This window comes from Falco naumanni, chromosome Z (assembly GCF_017639655.2).
Source record: "Falco naumanni isolate bFalNau1 chromosome Z, bFalNau1.pat, whole genome shotgun sequence".
Classification (NCBI taxonomy): Eukaryota; Metazoa; Chordata; class Aves; order Falconiformes; family Falconidae; genus Falco; species Falco naumanni.
In genome coordinates this window covers 21,810,798-21,834,242 of record NC_054080.1, presented here as the reverse complement: position 1 = coordinate 21,834,242, position 23,445 = coordinate 21,810,798, and the positions used below count along the sequence as shown (strand labels likewise).

General features: G+C 38.9%; 1 protein-coding gene across 10 annotated transcripts in view; it reads right to left on the bottom strand.

Moving 5' to 3' along the window:
* The window catches only part of CSNK1G3 (casein kinase 1 gamma 3), a 70,524-nt gene that overhangs the window by 45,349 nt on the left and 1,730 nt on the right, over positions 1-23,445 (bottom strand). For 5 of the 10 annotated variants that reach the window (XM_040579523.1, XM_040579522.1, XM_040579520.1 and 2 more), the window contains exons 2-3: positions 9,059-9,128; positions 837-1,186 (exon numbers count right to left, since the gene is read on the bottom strand). The exons of 1 other annotated variant lie outside the window; for it this stretch is intronic. In XM_040579523.1, the coding sequence (XP_040435457.1) occupies positions 837-1,014 (178 nt within the window). In that variant the 5' untranslated portion in view covers positions 1,015-1,186; positions 9,059-9,128. Of the gene's footprint in view, positions 1-836; positions 1,204-9,058; positions 9,129-23,445 lie in introns of those variants that run through there. 4 more of the 10 variants (XM_040579519.1, XM_040579518.1, XM_040579524.1 and 1 more) reach the window with 4 other exon arrangements.

Sequence of the window (23,445 nt, the reverse complement as noted above, 5' to 3'; positions counted from 1 at the left end):
GAGGAATCACAGACCTTGAAAACCCTGGCTAATGCTGTCATCATGGAAATTTAAGAGCGCAAAATTAAATATATACTTTTCCAAAAGCACATACCCATCATTTTAGCATCTACTCTAATAAACAGTAAAATTTCAAGCTTTGCTGCCCAAATTCAAATGCTTCAAAATTCCAGTCATTCTTAACCTGTCCCTTCTTCACCATTTGATTTTTCAACCATCTGTTCAGCAGGGAACTGACTGAATTACCCATCTCCCAGATTCTCCCCACAGACAGATAGATCCTCGCTGTCCCTGTCCAACAGCGGCTCACTGTTTAGCCTCATTATACTGCTGATGATGAAAAGGAAATGAAGGAATCAAAAAGCTCACTGCTATTAAAACCACTGTAGTGCCTGCTACACGGTCTCCAAGAAACCTCCAAGACCACAGCACTTTAAGACAGACCTGTAAGTAGGAGAATGTGTTTCACATACACTTTGTCCCAAGAACATCTGAATGAACTGCTTCAGGAAACCAGTAAAGGTAGCATAATACAATAACCATGAAGTAATTTTCAGCATCTTCAAAGAGACAACTGAATTTAGGACAGCACTGCATACAGTTATGGAACATTTTTAGTCCCAGAAAGTCTCCTGCTGCAGAGATTCTTAGCATGTGATAGAGCTTGTGCTGGCTGGGGTCACACCACAGAAGACATGCAAGACAAATTTAACTTATCTGAAGCTTGGAAGTACTTTGAACAGCTGTCTGATGTGTTCATGTAGTCATTTTTATGGCTAGACTGCACACAATAGCCTTGAGTAATGCAAACTGAAATAAAGGAACAAGAATCTTACCTAAATGTAGCTCTCCAAAATTACCACATCCAATTTTTTTGCCAACTCTGAAGTTAGGGCCAACCATTAACACTCCAGAATTTGATGAACCAGTTCCACATGGATTATGGCCTGACCTCCCACCAGGCCGTGCCATTCTTTCATCTGGCTTGTCCTTGTCTTTCTTCTTATTATCCATATCAAGTTTACGGTACTTCACTTTGATTTCTTCCTCTTTTTAAGTCAGTATAAGCAAACTCCAACAGGACAACGTGAGAACGAAAACATCACCAGTGAAGTGTCCAGCTGGTTGCTGTCAATAAGCAGTCAACAGCAACATGTTCATTCCATTCGTGAAGCCTTGGTAGTATCTGTAGTAAAAATACATCTCCAGCATACATCAGCAATATTTACTAGCATTTTAAAAATTCTGTTAATGAACAACAAATTCAGTACAGTAAAATTCTTACACAAAAATTACTTCTCCCTTCAATTAGTCATACAATTAAGCTACAATTAATTATAATTGCTTTAGACACCCTCTGTGAAAAGCAATACTGTGAAGTTAGAAGTCTCTGATACCAGCACAAATGGCAAAAGATGCTGGAGTGACTGAAAAGACCTAAAAAAACCCTCAAAGCTTAATGCAGCAGATACTTAGAAAAAGCAAAACCTATAAAGCTACTTCCAAAGTAGGCAAACACACTTAAGATGGACATTTAGATATACTCACTGCATCTCATGCCAGCTCTGCAAAAGAAAGCATTTTGTTTTGGGGGTTCCCCCCCCCCCCAGTACTATCTGATGATCCAAGGAAATGCTCACGCTGCACGCTTAATAAAGTCATGGATATTCAAACTTAAAACAAATCCATTATTTTTTCTGAATTGTAATTTTAAATGTACAATTTATAAACTCATGACAAAGACACATCCATTTTCAGTACCTCCTAAAGTCTGAAAATAAAATATATTTATTTATTCTCCCCTGCCTCACTGAATTATGTCATAAATTTGCTTCCCCACTTATCCCTATCCACCATTCAGCACCAATGCCTAGACACCAATTCCAACATGAATTTCAGCAAAAACATGTGAGCTTACTACTGTAACAAAAAATCCCAAGAAATTTTTTATTTTTATTTTGCCCATAACAATAGTGGATGTTGTTTTCTATTTGACAACTGTGGTTTAAAAACCCAAAATTCAGAAGATAGTTGGCTACAACATAGGCTAAAATTCAGGGTGACTTAAATATCTGTTCAAAATTGGTTTGCTGTATTTCCTTCAACATGGGGAATACAGTGCAGTAAACGAGCACATCCTCTGACAAAAAAAAAAAAAAAAAAAGCATTTCATGTACTAGAGCCTTGTCCTGGTTTCAGCTGCGATACAATTAATTTTCTTCTTCACAGCCAGTGCAGTGCTGCTCTGGATTTGCTGTGAGAACAATGTTGACAGAACACTGATGTTTTTAGTTGTTGTTAGGTTAAGTCAAGGACTTTTCAGTTTCTCAGGCCTTGTCATGGAAAAGGCACAAGAAATTGTGAGGGGACACAGCCAGGACAGCCGAGACAAACTAACCAAATATGTATTCCATACCATGGGACTCATGCTCACTACACAAACTGGGAGGGGTTGGCTGGGCTGCTGACAGCCGCTCAGGCACTGGCTGGGCATCAGTCAGCAGGTAGTAAGCAGCTCCACTGTGCACCACTTGTTTCCTCCCTTTGCTTTGGATTTCTTCCTCTACCCTTCTCTCACCTTTTCATTGTAAGAGTTATCACTGTTACTCTTATTATTGTTCTTCCATTTTTATTCTATTTCAATTAGTAAACTGCTCTTATCTCAACCCTTTAGTTTTACATTCCTTGCCAATTCTCCTTGCCATTCCTCTGCTTAACAGGGCAATGAGCAAGCAGCTATGTGGCACTTAATTACTACCCAGGGCTAAAGCACAACAGTCCTTTTTGGTGCTCACAGGGACATGAAGGGTTGAGATAATGACAGGTTCAACTAGGGTGTGTTAGAATAAAATTGTTGTCAGTGTTCATTGGACTGGATTAATTATCACTGGCCACAATGCTGATTTCTCTGCTCTTAAAGTTGCTGTCCGTGGTCTCAGGGTTGAATTATTTAATTGCAGCATGTGTTCCCTATGGTGCTGTTTGTTCCCCTTGGGACCTGGGCTAACGTTATCATAGTGTTGTACTATATAGTACGGGTTTATGATTTGAAAACTCACTGGTCATACAACTAACCTGTCTGCATACTCAGTGTTGTTGTCGCCCCTGTGCATCAGGTGGTATAAGTGAGTAGAACTAACCCATGCTACATCCACTTAGTACTACTTGCCATCCTGGTGGGGAATCCTACAATCAGGATTAGGAGTCCTGCCTCCTGCCAGGTGGAGGACAGGGATAACCAGGTTTACTGAACTGTGTGGATCTGATGGCCTGGCACATCAGACACACAGGAATATAAAGCTCTACTAAATACTGGTACAGTGTACTCTAATGCCATCAAGCTATGAAGGGGCAGAACTCATTAACGTTTCCACAGTGACAGGGGGATTGCAACAGCTAACTGCACTGGAGGCCAAAATAAACTTGACTGGGAATGAGTGGCAAAAACATCCCATTGTGACTGTCCCAGAGGCTCCACATATCCTTGTCACAGACTCTTAGCAGAAGGTATTTCAAGGATCCAAAATACTGTCAACAGTGGGCTTTTGTTATAGCTGCCCTGGAAACAGAGACAACTAAGCAGCCGTCTACTTTGTCCAGACTTTCAGAAGACCCTTTTGCGGTGGGGTTACAGAAAAGTGGGAGATTTTAATGATTAATTTAATAAAAAGATAAAAACAAGTGCCAACTGCTATTACAACAGTGCACCAACAGCAACACCGCACCAGTCGAGACTCCCTCATTCCCATCCATAGGCTGATTTGCTGCCTAGAGAGCCAAGGAGTGATCAGCAGGACCCATTCACCCTTTCAAGTGTCCCATATGGCCAGTGCAAAAGTTGAAAGGAGAACGGAGACTAACAGTGGACTATCGTGGCCCAAATAAAGTCACACTGCTGTTGAGTGCTGCCATGTCAGACATGCTAGAACTGCAATACAAATTGGAATCAAAGGTAGCTAAGTGGCAAGCCACCACTGATACCACAAAAACTTCTTTCTCAATCCCTTTGGCAGCAAAGCGCAGGTCACAGTTTGCCCTCACTTGGAAGGGTGTCTACATACAACTGGAACAGGCTGCCCCAGCAGTGGAAACACAGCCCTACCACCTGCACTGGAACAGGGTGAAGCTCAAGAACACCTGCAATCATTGATGACATCATCGTATGGGGCAACAGAGCAGAAGCAGTTTTTGAGAAAGGGGAGGAAATAGTCCAAGTCATTCTGAAAGCTGGTTTTGCCATAAAACAAAGTCAGGGGACCCACACAGGAGATCCAGGTTTTGGGAATAAAATGGGAATACTGATTTGTAAGAACCCAGTGGGTGTGATCAACAAAATAACAGCTATGCCTCCACAACTAATAAGAAAGTCAGGCTTTCTTAGGTGTTGACTTTTGGAGAATGCACATTCCAAAGTGATTTTAAGCCCTCTTTATCATGTCACCTGAAAAAAGAATGATTTTAAATAGGGCCCTGAGTAACAACAAGCCTTTGAACAAATTAAAGGTGAGATAGCTCAAGCAGTAGACCTTGGGCCAGTTTGGATTGGGCAAGATGTAAAAATTATGCTCTACACTGCAGCCAGGGAGAATGGCCCTACCTGGAGCCTCTGGCAGAAAGCACCAGGGCAGACTCAAGGTTGACCCTTGGGCTCTTAGAGTCCAGGATATAAAGAATCTGAGACCTGCTACACTCCAGCTGAAAAAGATATATTGGCGGCTTATGAAGGGTTCGAGCTGCTTTGGAAGTGGTTGGTACTGAAGTGTAGCTCCTTCTGGCACTCCAGTTAACAGTGTTGGGCTGGATGTTTAAAAAGGAGGGTTTCCACCACACAACAAGCAACTGATGCTACATGGAGTAAGTGGGTTGCACTGATTAAAACTAGCTCGCATAGGAAGTCCCAGTCATCCAGGAATCTTGGAAACTATTATGGACTGGCCAGAAGGTAGGGATGCAACCACAAGAAGAGGTGACACTTGCTGAAGAAGCCTCACTGTATAATAAACTGCCAGAACATGAGAAGAAATATGCCTTGTTTACTGATGAGTCCTGTTGTATTGTAGGAAATCAGGTGGAAGGCAGCCATATGGAGTTCCCTATGACTAGTCACATAAACTGCTGAAGAAGGTGAATTAAGTCAGTTTGCAGAGGTGAAAGCTATCCAGCTGGCTTTAGATGTTGCTGAATGAGAAAGATGGGCCAATGCTTTAAGTCTATATTGACTCACGGATGGTGGCAAATGCCCTATGGGGGTGATTGCAGCAACGGAAGCAGAGCAGTTGGCAATGCCTAGTAAACCTATCTGAGCTGCCACATTGTGTCAATACATCAACTGCCCAGTTGGAGAACCTAGTTGTAGAAGTACATCGTGTAGATTCTCACATACGCAAGAGTAAGGCCACCAAAGAACATCTAAACAATCAGCAGGTAGATCAAGCAGCCAAGATTGAAGTGGCTCACATAGATTTGGATTGGCAACATAGAGGTGAATTATTTCTAGCTTCGTGGGCCATCACACTTCAGGCCATCAAAGAAGAGATGCAACATATCCTACAAAGGCTAGGGAAGAAATAAGAAAACTAGCAATGTAGCATGTTGAGGTAGGACTTCAAGGCCACCATTTAGTACTGAGAAAGAAGGTCCGTACATTTGATGAACCAAGAATGCGTACATGTTTTAAGTACCGAAGAAAACAAATTACATCTTACTTGTTTTCAATTGAGAAATAACAAGGTAAACAGTCCTAGAATTTTTAGTGGTAGTATACAGGCTTCATGGCAAATAGAAGCAATGCACCGAAGCACAACATATTACTGCCATCACCAAAGAGTCAAAAAAAGCACAGACAGTTACTAACACAATGCTTCGGTAATCTCAGTAGCAATTGAAGGCCAGGCTTCCTGGTTCTTTTCCACATATCAAAGCCTTCGTACTACCAAGCACTGAAATGCCTATCTTGGAACACTGCAAGGCTAGGAAGACACCAACAGTGCATACCAATGATACCAGTGGGCTCCACAACAGAGCACTAGGACTACACAAGGGACTGGGTAGGCAGGCAAACCTGTAGCAATCCAAATTCAGTTTCAGAGTTATTAGGATTCTTAGCTTACAGGTTTTCCATAGCTTCTCTTTACACATATACAATAATTAATCACCTGCCAAGTTAGTTTAAAGTTGCATTCAAATGCATTGCAACTTCACTTTAGAACAGTTCTAGCTCTGTCATTTATTTCAGATTTCCCCATTTTATCTTTGTATTTAACCACCACCTGAGCATAGCATGTAGCCTTCCTTACTAAGCAGAAAACTAACCTACTGCAGACTGAGTTCCGAGGACACTGAGAAGTTGTGATGCATCACGAGCATGGAATAACACACAGGCAACCAGAAATTCAGTAGCATCACTGAGACAATGGTGATCCCTAACAAAGCTAGCTGTGAGCCAAAGCAAGTCCATCACCAGAAAAGCTTCCAACCACACTCCTTCAACTGATGTAGCAATAAAACAGTACCAGAGAAGCCAAGCTGGAAGCTCAAGGACAGATTATTTAGTATTTATGCAAATCATACTAGCTGCTCTGTGTGCACACTTGTTAGCTACCAGACTTTATCTGGACAAGACACTGCAGCCTTGCCAGCAAGAAAACAATTTGCATAATACGTTTTTTTTAACCCACCCATAATGATCAGAAGATCTTTAACCTGGAAAGCCCAAATTGTAACCAAGCCCACCCCTTAAGAGTATTAAGCTAGAGATCAAGACTTGCAATAACTTTAGAATCTCCATTTTAAGGGTATCTTGTCCACACATCCAAATGCCTTCTCACAATTTAAGTCTAATTTTTTTTATACCAGTTTGAGGCACTATGAGCAGCAGACTGTCTCAGGTCACTATACTGATACTACACTATTCACCAAGAGAACTTTTCCCTGACTACTCAACACACACACAGAGCCTCAGACGCTGAAGACATCTTAATATATGACACGGCACACTTAAGCAAATACCAAATCAGGCACTCTATTTAGCATCTTCTAAGTTAATGTATTCATTGAAACAGTTGATTCGGAACAGAAATCTGTCAAGGAAACTATTGCCAGTATTTATTCCAGTCTTCACTCTCAGACTGAAGTTACTGAAAGCAGGTAGGTTTTAATTTTTTTCAAAAACTGAGCTAATTATGAGAAATTTCTTTTTAACTTTTTTTCTTTAGTTGTTTTTCAAGGTGTTCACCTAGCCCCTCTTTCCCCGTCCACAAAAGTACAGTGGGAAAAAGACAAGTTGAAAAAGCTCATGGGTCAAGGTCAAGAGAGGATCACTCACTGTGCTATCACAGTCACAGGCAGAACAGACTGAACTTGGGCAAAATCATTTAATATCAGTTAAGACATGAGAAAAAGAAAAAACTAAAAACACCTTTACCATGTGTCCCTTTATCCCAGGCTCAACTTCACTCCTTTACTTCCCACTCTACCTCCTCCCCTCAGCCAAGCAGGTCAGGGGGTGTGATCAGGCCCTAACAGCTCCTCTCTGCAGCTCCTCCCTCACGCTCCACCGTGGCATCCCTCCCGTGGGGGACAGCTCTTCAAGAGCTGCTCCAGCATGGGTCCTCACTACTGAGGCACAGCCCTTCAGGAACAGAATGTTCCCACGTGGGTCCCCCATGGGTCACAAGTCCTGCCAGAAAACCTGCCCCAGTGTGGGCTCTTTCCCACAGGCCTCAGCTCCTGTCAGCAGCCTGCTCTGGCATAGGCTCTCCTTGGGCTGCAGCTTCCTCTGGACATATCCATGCTGCAGGCCATGGAGGATCCCACACTGCCACAGATGGGTATCTGCTCCAGCATGTTTCTCCATGGGCTGAGAGGCACAGCCTGCCTCACCTTGGTCTCCTCCATAGGCTGCAGGGGAACCTCTGCTCCAGTGCTTGAAGCATCTCCTCCCCTGACCTTGGTGACTGCAGGGCTGTTTCTCTCAAAGCTGTTGCACAGTTTTGTTTTTTTCCCCTTTCTTAAATACTTTTTTCCTCACAGGCAAAACCATCTTCATTGCTGGGCTCAGCTGTGCCCCACTGTACATACAGGACAGGGCAGCCCTGACCTTTCCTCACAGGGTCCCCTGCAGCCCAGTCCCTTTTCCAGCACTTGGGCACAAACACCTAGTGCATTTACAAAAACTCATGTCTTTCAAATTTGTGACATTCCAAACATCATAGGTGAGTAACTGCTTTTTTAGAGCAGCAAGTGCTTCCAGAAGAAAGAGCCTACCATACACTTTTCAATTTAAGAAGCCACTGCTTCTGATGTGTCCACACGCAGAATCACCACAAGCTGTTTGTGATACTGTGCTGTCAGTTTTCAAAAATGGTAAGAGAACAGATAAGTTACAATGAATTCAAGGGATAAAGACAGGCTTGAGTATAAGCTTCAGTATTTATCAAGTAGACTCATTTTATAAATGGTACTAGAATTTTGTAAACAAATCACAAAGCACGGAAAAACAATAAAACCCAATGAAATATTTTGCATATATAAAATAGTAAAACTGATTACTGAATTCCTTATGAGAAAACATTTTATCCGGTTTCAGTAAAACACAGTCAAGCATTACTGAAAGTTAAGGAAACAATGCATGAAATCAAAGACATTATTAACAACTTACATTTCATTTTCTGAAAGTGCATCTATTACATTGACAAATTTATTTTACAGTAGCTTACTCCCTTCCCTCTTCTGCTGTTGAGCCAACAGATGTTCCAGTTACACTACGGGTATGCTTTTTTATAGAAACTGAAATCAGCACCTTTTATCAGATTCCTGCTAGACAAACATCACAAGCCCTGTACATTTTTCACAAGTTACATGTCAGAATGAAGACACACAAGCATTCCTTTTTCTCCAGAACACAAGTGTTCTCTTACAACATTCTATAAAAAATAATCTGGAGCTAATCTGAAATAAGGACAGTACTTCCTTCATATTCAAGTCCCTGTATATTTTATGAAGTATTCACCTTAGAAATACAAAAGGCATTTGTGGGGGTTTTTTATGTCACACTTACCTATGAGAGTTACACTGTTGATAGCAGAATCTTTTCTTCACCATAATGCTTACATTCTAGAGGAAAAGCACTAAAAGGCAAAGATACATACATATGTAGTATTTGCAATTACTTGGCATACAAAAACTTCTGATACAGAATGCAAGTAAATTTCAAGTTATGGTATTGCATTAGTGTTCCTAGACTGTTAAAGAAGACCCAGAAGATTTTTTTCAAAGACTCAACAGAATTTGTAGGGCTTACAAGTCAGATGCTATGTAAAAGTCTGTATCATCTAAAGGGAAAAACACCACATACAGTGTAAGCATTCCAAATGATTTGCGCAATCTTTTCTTGCTATGTGCTAGTTATATGGACTATACTCTCCCCACCTGCAATCTGCCTGAAAAGTGTGTCATCTTTGCCCTCATCATAGCTTGATTTTCTATTTAGTTTTCATTTTTCATTGCTGCCTACATAAATGAGCACACTTGACCCATAAGCTCCAGGCAGACATCACTGGATATTCTTAGGATTTAAATAAGCATTCTTGCTCAAAAAATATATGATTTTAGTATAATGGCAAGCAACAAGACAACAGTGCAATGTCATAGGAGTGAAGTGACTATGTTAACATATGAAGAAAAGACAAAGGAAGCTATGAAAAAAGTATTACATATCAGGAAAAGTAATTAGACCTTAATTAGAAATTAGATCTATAATCCACATAAATTGATTGAGGTGAAATGAGACTGGAAGACCTGTAAGAAAGCAGAGTAACTGAGATGCAAGACTAACATCAGCTAACAGAGGTTTTATTTATGTGATGGAATTTAATAGACATTCCCACGCACTACAAAGAGACTGCCTGAAAGGCAAGGAGAGGAGTGGTGAAGACAATAGCTAGATACATGTTTCAATTGGCTGACAGCAGTCACACAGCTAACACCTGCAGAAGAGTAAAAGGAATCTCACACTCAGTTTTAGAAACAAATTAAAATTGATGACAAAAGATAGCCAGGCCACTGGTCCACATCAATGCCTGACGCAAATACAGGACATACAGTCAAATTAACCAAATATAAGCTTAACTACAAGACTATGTAATATCACCCCAAAAACAAAATCTTAATTTACAATGAAGCAGCACATGAGGGTAACTGCATTTGTTGGGTCCATACAAAACTATTTATTTCTGCCAGTACAGGCTTTACCATATTTGGTGCAAGAAGTCCAAGGCTAAACTTACTAGTTTGGATTCACCAGCACTGGTATGGCTAAACTGCTAGCTCTGGAACTACTGTAATTACACCCAGCTCAGAAGGGTTTGCTCAGTTCTCTGCTCCATTAAATGCACATGCTATAATGCACCTACATGCATTACCACTTCCAAACTGTTGTGTACTTGACCTCACAGCTTCAGTAACATACCTTCCACATTACAATAGGTGATTAAATTCTTCAACAAAGCAAAAGCAAGGTCTAAAGGAACCATTCCCTAGAGACCTCTACTGTCTAAAATTAGATGAACAATTCTGTGATATTTGAAGAGGGCAGACAGAACTATTTCCTTGAAGAGACATTTATACTCCACAGAATATGTATATTAATGATTTGCACACAAAGTGTGCTTACTTAGTAGACAAGGAGATTCCAACTTGGAAAATCCAAGCCTGTTTGAAGTGTCTGTTTTACATTCTCCACTGCATAAAATTCTACAAGAGAGAAAGTGAATGAGTTTTAATGGAACCATACAGGTATGTAAACAAAAATGATCCTTCAGTTCATGACTATGCTCAAATTTATGCTCTATTTAAATTCATGTTGTACAATTCTGACAAACTCAGAACACTAAAAACTCCCCAAGAATATATACAGAATTAGACATACAGAAATTAAAATTAAAATCTCACTTCTAAATTAATTCACTCTGGGAAAATTTCAGTAATTTTTCTTGTAACAAGCAGATTATTATCTCTGAATAATTTATAATTGAGTATTTGCCTACACATCTAAATAAAAATGTCTGAAGGCAGTTTGTTTGAAAAACACTGGTGTATTATACATATGTGGCTCTATTCTGTCTTCTGATGCACCATACACTCAGTATATTCAATAGCTTTGCTGCTATTGGTCCAAGTTCACACATTACCCCAAAAAAATGCATTACATACTAAGTAAGCCTATGCTGCTACAGAAGAAGCAAAACAATCTTTACTGAAACTTACACTGGACAAATGTGCCTTTAAATCATATTAATCTGTTCCTGATTGATCCGGTATTCAAAACCTAATAGAGCCACGCCACACCAGCTGTAAGAAAAAAGGATACTTACACAAGGCCACAAAAATTTGATCAAATCTTCTAATCACATTCATATTAAAGTTCTCAATCTTCAAGGGCCCTAGGAACTACCAATGTTCACACACACACTCTCAAAACACACTTTCTTTCACATCTACTGGTGAAAAAAAAATCTCAAAGCCCCTGGGCTGGCAATTCCAAAGCACTCTTGAGTGTCATTGTCACAGAAGTATTTGTAATTTCTTGCACAGCCACACTCAAGTAAGAACATCCCATTCGAAGTCTGCTATGGGGTCAAAATCAAGCTATTGCCAGAAAGAAACAGGCTGCTAAAATTCAAATCCTAATACAGGGATTGGCACAGAGGAAGAAGTGACACCTACACAGCATTTTCGATATCCCCAAATTAGAGAGAGATATATCTACACCTCTCTCTAAGTATCAGTTAGATTCGTCTCAATTGGCACTACCAAAGACCATATGCCACATCACAAGAACCCTACTCAGCAGCAATGAAGAACTTCTAGAACCCTATATAAGGCAGGGTAAAGACTAACTCGTTCAAGCACCATCTTTATTCATACATCTCTCAAATGGTTGAGCCTGCAGCAGCAGCACTTTAATTACATGCAAGTTTACATATTCCAGGGTGTATTTCATAACGCTCATATCCAAATGTGCAAGTCACCTTTAAAATAAAAGCTTACTAGCGACTGATTTTTTTCATGTTCTAGATTTACTATTAAATAAACGTATTAAGACAATGTTAAAGCTGCTAAATGAAACATTCCACTGGCCAGAAGTGACAAAGTTAAATGAAACATGAATCCATGTTTCATAACTGCTCCATTAAGTATCATACGCATTACCTTTTGGAGTTTAATTACAAGATCCTGTATCACTGCTAGCATCAGTATACTAACATTTTTCTCTAGTTTTACAAAAAACTAGCAGCTAGTTTAGTTCTAGCTAATTTCAGGAAAACTAGTAGCACAAGAGCTAGGGAGGAAAAGATTCTATGAAACAAAAGGAAAGATGGCAAAGAAGCACCTCTGGTTTAAGTACAAGGCATTTAAAAATTTACCCAGGCTTACACCATTTTCATATATCTTCAGATTTTCTCACTCCTCAAGCTTCTTACATACTTCTGTTCAAGGTCTCAGGTTTAGGCACCGATTAATCTAGCAGCAAAGCTTCTCTTCACGTGTTCTAGAAGACTGCAGACAAAGTTTATTGCCTCTGCCACACATTTCCAAGAGCCTTCCTCTGAGATGACTCAGTTTTTATGGAATATCTCACTGTCTAAGCACCCCTTATTTCAGGCTGAGAAGAGTCACATTCAACCTCCAACATTCATTTGAATGCCACAGATAGTTTGGACCACAGATAAAGTAACACAGTTTTTTTCAGCACAACTCCTTTAAAAGTAATTTTAACGCTAGAAAAACTGCAATTCATACTACAAATCTGAATCAAGCTCAGAATGAGAGCTCCTTTGCCAGGTAATCGATACACAATTCAAATACCTAATCAACTATTTCTGGTACTGTTTGTACGCTGTTTTTTCCAGACTAGCTCCATGATAACTGCATCATTTTCCTATGCATGTCTCCATGCAACAGAGGACCCTTGTGAAAATTTCAAATCCACAGTAAAGGGTTGACAATTGAAGAGTCCTTGAAAGTTTAGAACAGTAGTTTCTAGCCTCAAAAAACTCTTGGGGTAGAATTTGAATTGGAAAGTATCTCTAAATATATATATACGATCTTGTAATATTCATGGTTCACTTGAAAAATAAATCCACTTTAATCATTACATATTATTTTCAATTTAGTCCAAAGAGAAATTCAAATCTTCACGATCTTGATGTGACCCAAAAGTAGTTACTATTCTAACAATTCATAATACAAATAAATGTCTATAGCCTTATTTTTCATACAAACAGGTACTTGTAATACTATTATCCCACCACTTTGATGGCTGTTTCCTTTTATCACTAATTTGAGCTTGAAAAGAAAATATTTTCATATACAAACTCCAAAATAAAAACAGATGTTAAAAGACATAACCCATCTGATTTTTACTTCAGAGTATTTCATCATTTTCCAATTTTAAAAGCAGAAAAAAAGCAAAATCATTAGCATAGTTAAAACCAAAGACAAAATTAGCGGTGAAATATTCACCACCTAGAACTTCCACAGATGCTGCATACTCATGACATCAGTTTTGAAAAACAAAATAAAAACCAATTCCAAACAAATTTCTTCTGATAATTTTTTCTCTTCAGCTATCAATAATCTGTACTGAAATTGCTCACTACTGTATCATTTTCCCATTTCTTTGGTGTTCTCTAAATCTAACCTCAATATAATGAGAACCTGCTCATCAGTAACTCATTTTGTTCACACAACGTAATCTACTTGATATACATGGGGCATTTCAGTCTTAAGTTTTGCATAACAGCCTAATTTTCTAGGTTTTTTTTAAATCCCTTAACACACAAAACAAAATACAGCTTGGCGTTATCTGCTCTTTCTTTTCTACCACTTCTGTCACACCTCAAGATTCATCATACTTTCAGACGTCAGTTAATTCATCTAAGAACATTTTATTCTCCCATTGCTTAGGTACTTACAATTCTGACATCAGTTAGGTAAACAACTACCTTGGAAGCACTGTAAAAAGAACACGCAAATCCTCTGAAGCAACACTATTCTCCCCGCCCCCCCCCCCCCCCCCCAAAAAAAAATAAAACCCAAAACCACACACTACAATAAAACCATTCTGTATATATGAACTAATCCAAGAAACAAGGATGAACTTTTTCAGGTTTGCCTAAGATGCACCCGAATCAGATCTTCAGCAGCATCCACATCCATGCCACCAAAAATCACTGTTAGTGTTTCCCAGCCATCTTGTCTTTCAAAATAGTGAAGACCAGATCCCGTATTTGCTACATTTATTCCACAACGAATATGTATGCAATATATGAATGAGTCGGAAATTCTTCCTAGTGTTTCAGCAGCAAAGAGGGAAAATGAGCAACGCAGCCACTACTTCTCCATCACATGCAGATCAAACTCTTCACTCTGCAGAACATACACATTTAAGTACACACGTACAATATCCTGATTTCAAAAGCAAATTATATCTCCTTATAACAGATCATCCAGGAACTCAGCTTTGCAATTTGCTTCTCAGTACATGGCCTCTGAACATATTTTTTTTTGATTTGTGCTCTTCAGCACTCCAAGGCAAACTAAAAGATCACAAGTGCACTTAAATTTTATTTGCATTACCTGCACTTCCAACAACGTTGTCTTTCTATCTCAAGTACATTCTACATTACACTTCTGCCTTTTCTACTTACAAGTCTAAGCTTTCCACAGATTCTTATTTTCTATGACTACCTCTGACTAAGTACTGTTCAGAGCGCATACAGCCTTTTCTGCTTCTGCCTTCTGCAATATCAACCCATTCTAGATCGCAAAGCCAAACAACAGAATTTATGAATGTTGGCAAGCAAATGAGATTATCAGCATTCCCAAAAATTATGATTTTAAAAAAACTTGGTTCTTTTACAGATTTGTAAGATTCTCACCTGTGGGAAAATCACTTGTGGGGTAATTAAGAGAAAACTGGGACCTAACAGAAGCACAGTATTACAAAAAGCTTTTTACAGCAAAATACATCCATCACTTTCAGGATGCTTGGCATGCATTGAATCTACTTTACCACAGCTCCCTAAGCAACACACCCTGCCATCCCAGCACCTACTGATAGGAGTAACGGAGGGTGGAGCCGAGTGGAGACCCCATGGCCAGGCTCTGTGGTACTCCCTGCAGGAAGGAGCACCTGACAGTTTGACAAACAGCATAGCAGTTGTCATATAAAGTATACACAAGATTATGTCCACCGCTGAGCTGACCACTGTGGCAAAATTACTTTCCTCAAGACGAAATAATCTCATGGTAATACTGACACACACCTCCATCCTAAAGTTACCTGCCTCCAAGGTAATCTTGCTGGGTATGCGATAGCAATCAGTTACAGAAGCTTGTATGGATGGAGTCTCTCAAGCTCCACCTAATCGTAAAGAAAATGGATTTCTCCTGGACCGAAATAGATCTGAAATGGGGCAACTGTTGTCTATACTCCCAAAATATCCCATTTTGATTTAGTGTCATAAGGTTAGGTCAAGATTACCCACCTTCTAAAGCTTCAGGTTCTGGCTGACAAACTAGTAAGGTGTCATGACCCCCATATGTTAACAGAAACTTAGTTAAAAGTAGGACAAAGGTAATTGTGGTAGTGGGAGATTGCAACCTCCAATCAAACAGCCCTCCCAAAAGAGGGCAAAACCCCACACAAAACTTTAGTGGTATCTGAGGATGCATACTAATTTACACTGAAAGCAAGAAACTTAATCACGCACAGGATTAATTTAATGAATATGCTATGTACTATGAAGTATAAAAATAGGACAGATGAGCAGAGAAGTTAGGGAAGACTCCATCCTAACTTCTGGGACCAGTCAACAGGGTGAACCTGTCTTCTCCCCACCTCAAGGACCCCTTTTGGGGGAAAATCTTATTCTAGGACTAACTCATGCTACTGTTAAGTGTATTGTTTTAAGCTTGTTTTGCAGTCACTGTTATTATCACTGGTGATGTTTGAACCTTACTGTCACAAACTTGTATTTTGTATAATAAAAATCTTCAGCTGAAGTTTGTATAACTCTGGAGATCCGAGTAGTTCTTGTAAGGAACATGACTCAGTGATACCACCAACAGGAGTGCCCAAATAGGTCAGTCGAATCACTCCGATACAGTGGGCTGTCAAAACGCAGTCAGGTGGCTGACAGACTGGTCAGGCACAGGGGGCTTGTCTTGCTTGGGAAACTGACAGGCTGATCAAATATAAAGGGTTCAAGGAAACCCCCTTCTTAAAGTGACATCCCCATAAAACATGAAGTTTTATGTAACTGAATTCAAAGTCTACATACAAACAGGCTCAGTCCAAACACATACAAAGGTAGATTGACTCTAAGCAGCCTAACTTAAAGTGTACGAGTGGCTCTCATGAATAAAAATTCACACAGCTAAGCTTTCTAAAAAGTCAGGTTTTCCTATCAAGTTATATATATATATATAAAAATAAAATCCAGAATTACATTTCCCTCTTACAGCATCAGCTGCCACACATTATTTTCAATGAACATAATTAAGCCAACATTCCAGAATGAGCTTTTCTATTTGCACATATATAGCTATTTCCCTAGGGATATTTCATCAGCAAACCACATATGGCCCCATACAATCCTTTTTTAATATGCAAAATCTAACAGAAAAATGGCTTTATTAACACATTTAATAAAATCTTCCTCTGTACAAGAGCTGACCAAAAAAATACACCTTATCTGTATTGAAGCTTGCTTAAAAAGTCTGTTCTAGTTAAGCTACTGTAATTTTTTTTTACCAAGGTTTAAAGTCACATGAATAAGTCTGATGCTATCAATTCTGCACATTTAATTTTGTCATTTGAAAGGCTACTGTCTAACCAACAATAATGCAGCCTTTTCCACCAACCAATTGCCCATTCTGGTCAAAATACTACCACAACAGAAGACATGTACAATACTCAGGGTCACCTTAACTCAATACGATTTTTCTGCAAATGAGAGACAACTAACTATGTAACAATTAAGATGCCCATGCAATCTCTTCATCTCTGTGAACTTAAAATGGTGGTGAGACACTGCAACAGGCTGCACAGACAGGCCAAGGATGCCCCATCCCGGGAAGTGTTCAAGGCCAGGCTGGACAGGGCTTTGATCAACCTGGTCTGGAAGAAGGTGTCCCTGCCCATGGCAGGGGATTGGAACTAGATGATTTTTAAAGGTCCCCTCCAACCCAAACCCTTCAATGATTGTATGATCAACTGAAGACTGCTATTTTCTGTTCAGTGCATAAACATTTATTTTCTCACTGACCTAGAAGAAAAATTTGGCCCTAATCCACAAACCACCCTTCATTATAGGCTTTCACCATAAAATTCCACCAACTTCATATTAGGATTCCATGCAAGTGAATGCATTTACTTGGTTAAAATGTTTATGCACTTCTTCTTGCAGGATCATGCAAGACCCATCATACAATCATTTTAGAGTAACAGCTGAAAGTCAGTTTTCAGAAAGGAGTGTTATAAAACCAGCAATAATTTTTAACATCAAATAATGATAGTATTCAAGCTCATTTACTAAAGAGCAGAGAAAGGAGGTACCCGATGGTTAAACAGTATTCCCGAAATTTGTTTTTTCGCTTTTCCAACACCACCCCCACATACACTTAAATGGGCTATATTGTACACAGCTGATGGAAAGCTAATGCTGAGCTAGCTAATGCTACATAATGGATGCTTCAGTTTTCTACATAAAGCATTGTACCATCAGCACTCAACTGTTATCGCAGAACAGCTGAAATGTACAGATTAGCTTAAAGCTAGGCTAAAGAAACTGGAAAGTTGAATACATCTAAAAGTTAGAAAACAAAGCAAGGACACCATTACATTTCATGTAACACCGTAACTGTCTGAAGACAAAACTAAGCACAATGCTGAAGCACTCCAGTGCTATGTAGCAAAAAACATTTTCTAGAGTCAAATACACTAATTCTGTTTTCAGATTAGAACTTGGATAGGATGAAGTACACTCTGTGCTCTAGGCTTATCACAATTACAGTGGAATGCATTTTCAAAATGAAAACTGTTTAATTCAAGACCAATTCCTCCTCACCCTTATCCTTAATTACAGCATCAGATTCTACTTACAGGGGAGCCAAATTCAAGTTAAATTATTTTAACTCAGGAAAATTTTTCACCATCAGACATTAACTACTGTGCTGGACTCCCGAAAAACAAGTCCAGAAAAGAAGACATCACACGCTCATGCCTGACAGATCATTATTTCATGCTGTAAGGCAGACACCTATTACCAGTAGCATTGAGCATTATTCCTTTTTATGATGCCAGACCTCCAGAGGTCAGTATTTAATTTTCACAGGCTTTGACAACACAGAACTATTGAGAATGTTTTACTACCTCTGCCTTTCCTCATTCTGACCCTAACAAAATTAATTTGCCCTCTCCCACTGCTCTTGAATCACTTAGGGATTTTTTTTCCCCTCCTATAGCTCTCCTACTTTAGTACAACTATAACTGTACTAGATTACAGCTCAAAGCATGCTCTTCTGTATGTGCACCAATACATGCACTGGGATCTAAAACATGGGAAATACTCCTTTGTCCCACAGCTAGGCCCTAGTCACCCACTTGCTATTGAAGTCATGTTCTTCCTCCTATTCCTGGGTAGGAGCAAATAAAATGCAGAAATCACAAGCTGGAAAGCCACTTTCTGTTAAATTCCAGTATCTGACAGCACAGCTATCTCCCATCATCATGATGCAGGTTCCGTAAAAGTTTTGATGCATTCATGCAGCCCAGACTTGAACACAGTTAGAACTTATTTTTTGTAGAATGTCTTCCAAACTATCAGCTGTTAGACTGTGTACAGCTGGTGTTTCCAAGGGCCTTAGACCTCAGCAAAACTTAACTAGGCAAACAATGAAGAGACTGATCAACCAACCTACCGTAACTCTAGTACATCCTTTAACTTAACAACACCAGAACTTATCAGCAAGTTGGTTAGGTGAGAGTTTCATTTGCGTTTTGTTTGTTCCTTTTTCTCCCCCCATACTGGTAGGTCGTTCCCTATGTTTATTTTCCAAATCAGCCAAGTGGATTAAACCAAACCAACCTCATTTCTGCCTGAGGCAGAAACCAGTATGAGAGACTTCAGACTTGACAGTGGTTTTGCCACTGAAAGTACACAAGCTTAGAACAGATGTTAGCCATTTGTGTTCCTGCCCACTCTGCACGTAAGGAAAGGGCTAACCTGCAGTACAGGAAGATTCCTTCAGAGTAAGTTTTGCAGCTATGAGTGTTAAGGTTTTCTGACAAACTACACTGTAATCAAATTATTCTGCTGTTTTAATAGTGTCCACAAATTAGACAGATACCTTGTACAGCAATGAATTTCAAGTACTTTACTATCAGATATACTTGAATCTCCTCCCTCACATGCATGGCTTCCACTGCAATGTCTATCTAAAATGTCTTCATTAAAATGAAACTACAGCATTATATTCTAAAAAAGGCTGTATAGTTTTCTTTTTGCTTTGTAAATTTAACATGGAATAAAATATTATAGATTAGAAAGCCTTAGACACCACAATTAGAATCATGCTTGTCACCATCATATTGAACATGTAAGATTCATAGTGACATGAATTTAAAGAAAAATATTAGCCACAATTAAGATCTTAAATTCATCATTTGTCTTATAAAATGTACTTAACCAATGACTTCCTGTGAAACTCTGGAAAAAGCAAGACTCCCAAAGTTTTATACAAAACCAAGCAATACTGAGTATGAAATCATCTGGTGTAAATGAGAAGTTCTGAAAACAAACTAACCTGTTATGCTACTGGCATAATTTTTGCCAAGGTCTGATGGCTGTTAACTAACTACACTAATCTTACTTTAAAACAAAATTCTCACACACTAAAATGAGAAAGTGCTTGCGTCAAGACACTGACACTATGTAGTAAACTCTTAACTTACTGCTTAGGGAGACTAAAATAGATTCAGATTAAGCAAATTGTTCCTCAGACAAAAACATTAGCTAAGCTTAGCACTCTACAGATTAGTATTCAATGCCCACACATCCTCACTGCAGTAACTTCAGCTTGTGGGACATGTTTCACATTTCCACAGTATTCCCAGGCCTCCCTCTCTTACATCTCGAGCTCTCCTTTTTGCAAAACCCCTAGTTTCTTCCCAGAATAAAAAAACCTTACCTTCACTTCCCACTTAAAGAAGAGAGAGGTTCTGTTGGTTGCCCCGTACTACAAGTTGCAAGCTGAACAGCTCTCAGGCTACTACCACACAGAACAGATAATGTCCTTCCTTCACCAGGGATAGTAAACAAATATGTACTCTCTATATACTGCGTTTTATAAAAGCTTTAGGAGCCTATCTTCAGAGGCATAAAAAATTAAGCTTGGTTAAAATTGCCCAGCAAGTCCCACATTTGTATAGGCAACAGATGAGAGAACTAAAGACCAAAAATACCATATTGCCTTTAAAAACGGACTCCTAAAAGCAAACATTAAAAAAAAGTATTTCTGGAAGGCAAAGACATTTATCTCTCGGTCTGGCAAACGCTTAGGAGCCAATTTAGCCGTTCTGTCTTCCTGTTCCCTGCTGGTAAACTTCTTCTCTGCCCATTTACTGTTACCTGTAAATTCAAGCTTCACTCTTTGTTATCTCTCCAGATTTAGGATGCCTCAGCCTATTGGCAGTAAATGCTAAACCAAAGTAAAAACTTTCATAACCTGATACATTGAGCAACCTGTTTGTTTCATACTGTAAGACATGAATGAATAGCAACTGTTTGAGGCAATCTTCCACAGAAAGAGAAAGGAAGAATGTCTTACAATTAACTTTGTTTTCAGAAGCCAGTGCTTGCAAGGCACAAATAAGAAAATGGCCTTAGACCAATTGTGTCCCTGACTGCAATCTCTACAATAATACTTCATCTTTTCAAGATTATATTATACAGAATTTAAGATACCTGTATTAATATAGATGTTATCTACATTTAAACTCACATCAATAGTATCTGAAATTAATTATGTACTTCGTTTTAAGCTAGTGGTACTCTAAAGCAACACTGAATACCTTTATAAGATTGGTTTATACCACTACATTAAAAAGCTGTTGAAACAAAATCTTTCATGTCTTTACACATAGAAATGTAGCCCGCTTCACTGAAGTCCTAATATAAAGGCGTAAAACAGAAAGTGTTTAGTGCCTTAAATACCGAGAGGTATTCAAGAGACTTTTATTTAGGTAACAATACAATTTTTAAATAGTATTTTCTTTTAGGCTGCAAAGGTATGTCCTACCCTACCTACTAAATCATGAGTTCCATCATCGTAAAAGTAACCTGCCTAGAAGACTGTACGTTAAAGCACAACAGCTTTCTTAAAATGTATGCTAGTGTTTCACACAGATATACTGAAAACCACCAAATAAAGGAACAAACAGGAGTGAGAACAGTGGATGAGGGGTAATTACAGTGAAATGTGTTCAAACAAAAATGCTCTATGCAACAGGTGCAGTAAAATGCAGTTCAATAAACATTCTAGGAGAATGCACCAGTAAACACTTTTGTAATATTCTGGAAGTGTTGCATATTTAATATTTAAAAGTATTCTCTGCACGTTTTCTTGGAAAGAATCCTCTTATTCATTTAAACTAACAAACATTATCATCTCTTGAACATTGGAACTAAATATGTGAGCTAAATGCAAACAAAATGCTCTATATTTTTGAGCATAGCTGATTATTACTTACAAGTTTCAGAACTTGCTTCGAAAGCAGTGCCTCCAGAAAGCTCTGGAAGTAACCAAAATCCTAACCAATCCTACAGCATGGTCTGGTATATAATGTCTCCTCTTGCACATTCTCCCTATGCTGAAGAGGGACCATTAGATTTTAAGTGGCTTACCTAAGGTCACTGGGAGGGACACATGTTCCTATCACTGTCTTTATCAGCGATCTAAACCTTGCTTTTAATTACTTTCTTACTAGTCTCCTTTTATTTATGCAACTATTCAGCTTAAAACACACACACTTTTCTTCACTGAACTATTTCAGCTGTGGCCCACAAACTCCTGGAACCCTGATAACCATGTCTAGGAGGCTTCTTAGAAAAAGAAGCTCAGCAGCAGCAGGCTTGATTTCACTGCATTGGTTCTGCAGCAACATTTAGGAAGCATTAAAATACCTGTATAGTTAAAAAATAATAATACCATAAAGTATACAACAATTGGATAGAAGTTATTTTTTACCTTTTAATACAGATCAGGAAAACAATTACATAGAAGTCTCAAAACACTTTGAAAGAATGTTAAAAATCCAGAAGCAAAGCCAACAGCATGTTGTGACTCTACACTTTCGTGTACTCTTTCCAGGGTACATTAGTTGCTCCTTGGGAATATACCACACCATCTTCATTGGTAAATAAACTGATTATGATACCTTGGGTTTAAGATCATCTAAACACAGTCCGCTGCTGACAAGCATTGTCCCACTCCTCCACTACGCAGGGTGTCAGCTCTTTTGCCTCTACAACTGCAGGTGGGATTGACTGAGAACTCTTGCAAATAGTTTCCAGCTGAATCAGCTTAAACTGAAGAATCAGCACCCCAAACTCCTTTACAATTTTGTTCTTGTTGCAGTTTGTGCATTCTTTTAATTGTGTTATTACTTCTGCGTATGCATGCCATTACAAAACAGTTAAAAGTGACAAGAAAAACCTAAGAACAAGAAGTAGCTGTCAGTTTTGTTTACAACAGACTGTAAAGTACTGTTTAGCTGGCATGACTTATCAAGAAAAGTTACAGAAGTAATTATTAGAGCTGATCAGTACCCTGTTCTTTAAAAACTTGGTTTTTGTAATTACAAGATAGTGGAAAAAAGTAACCACTGCCACTTCGCTATTCCTCACACTTGACTTTGTGTTGTCTCAAAGTCATAACTAAAATAAATTCATCTTAAACACCAGTAGACTTCCCAATATTAAAACACAGTTTTAAGACAAAAGTAAATGTTACAAATACATTTTACTGATACTGACATCACAATACAATCAGCAGTCACTACTAAAGTACAGTATTTTCACAGGCCAGACAGATGCAGTTGGGACACTAAGTTTCCATACACTGCATCAGCTTTAAAAAAATGTATTAATCTAGTTATGAGACTATTAGAAGTGAAAAATACCACAGGAAGTTCAGCCTTTTTAAGTGTACGTAAGTAAACTGGATGACTAAAAACTCTTTTGCAGGTTTAGTGACCTTTCTGGGGTTCAGGGATGAACACCTTTAAAAAAGGTTATTTTAGACAGGGCCTGCAAGTCTTCCAAACAGGCTTAATCTCCCAACAAACTCCGAATCTTTATTACACAGAAAAAAAGCCTA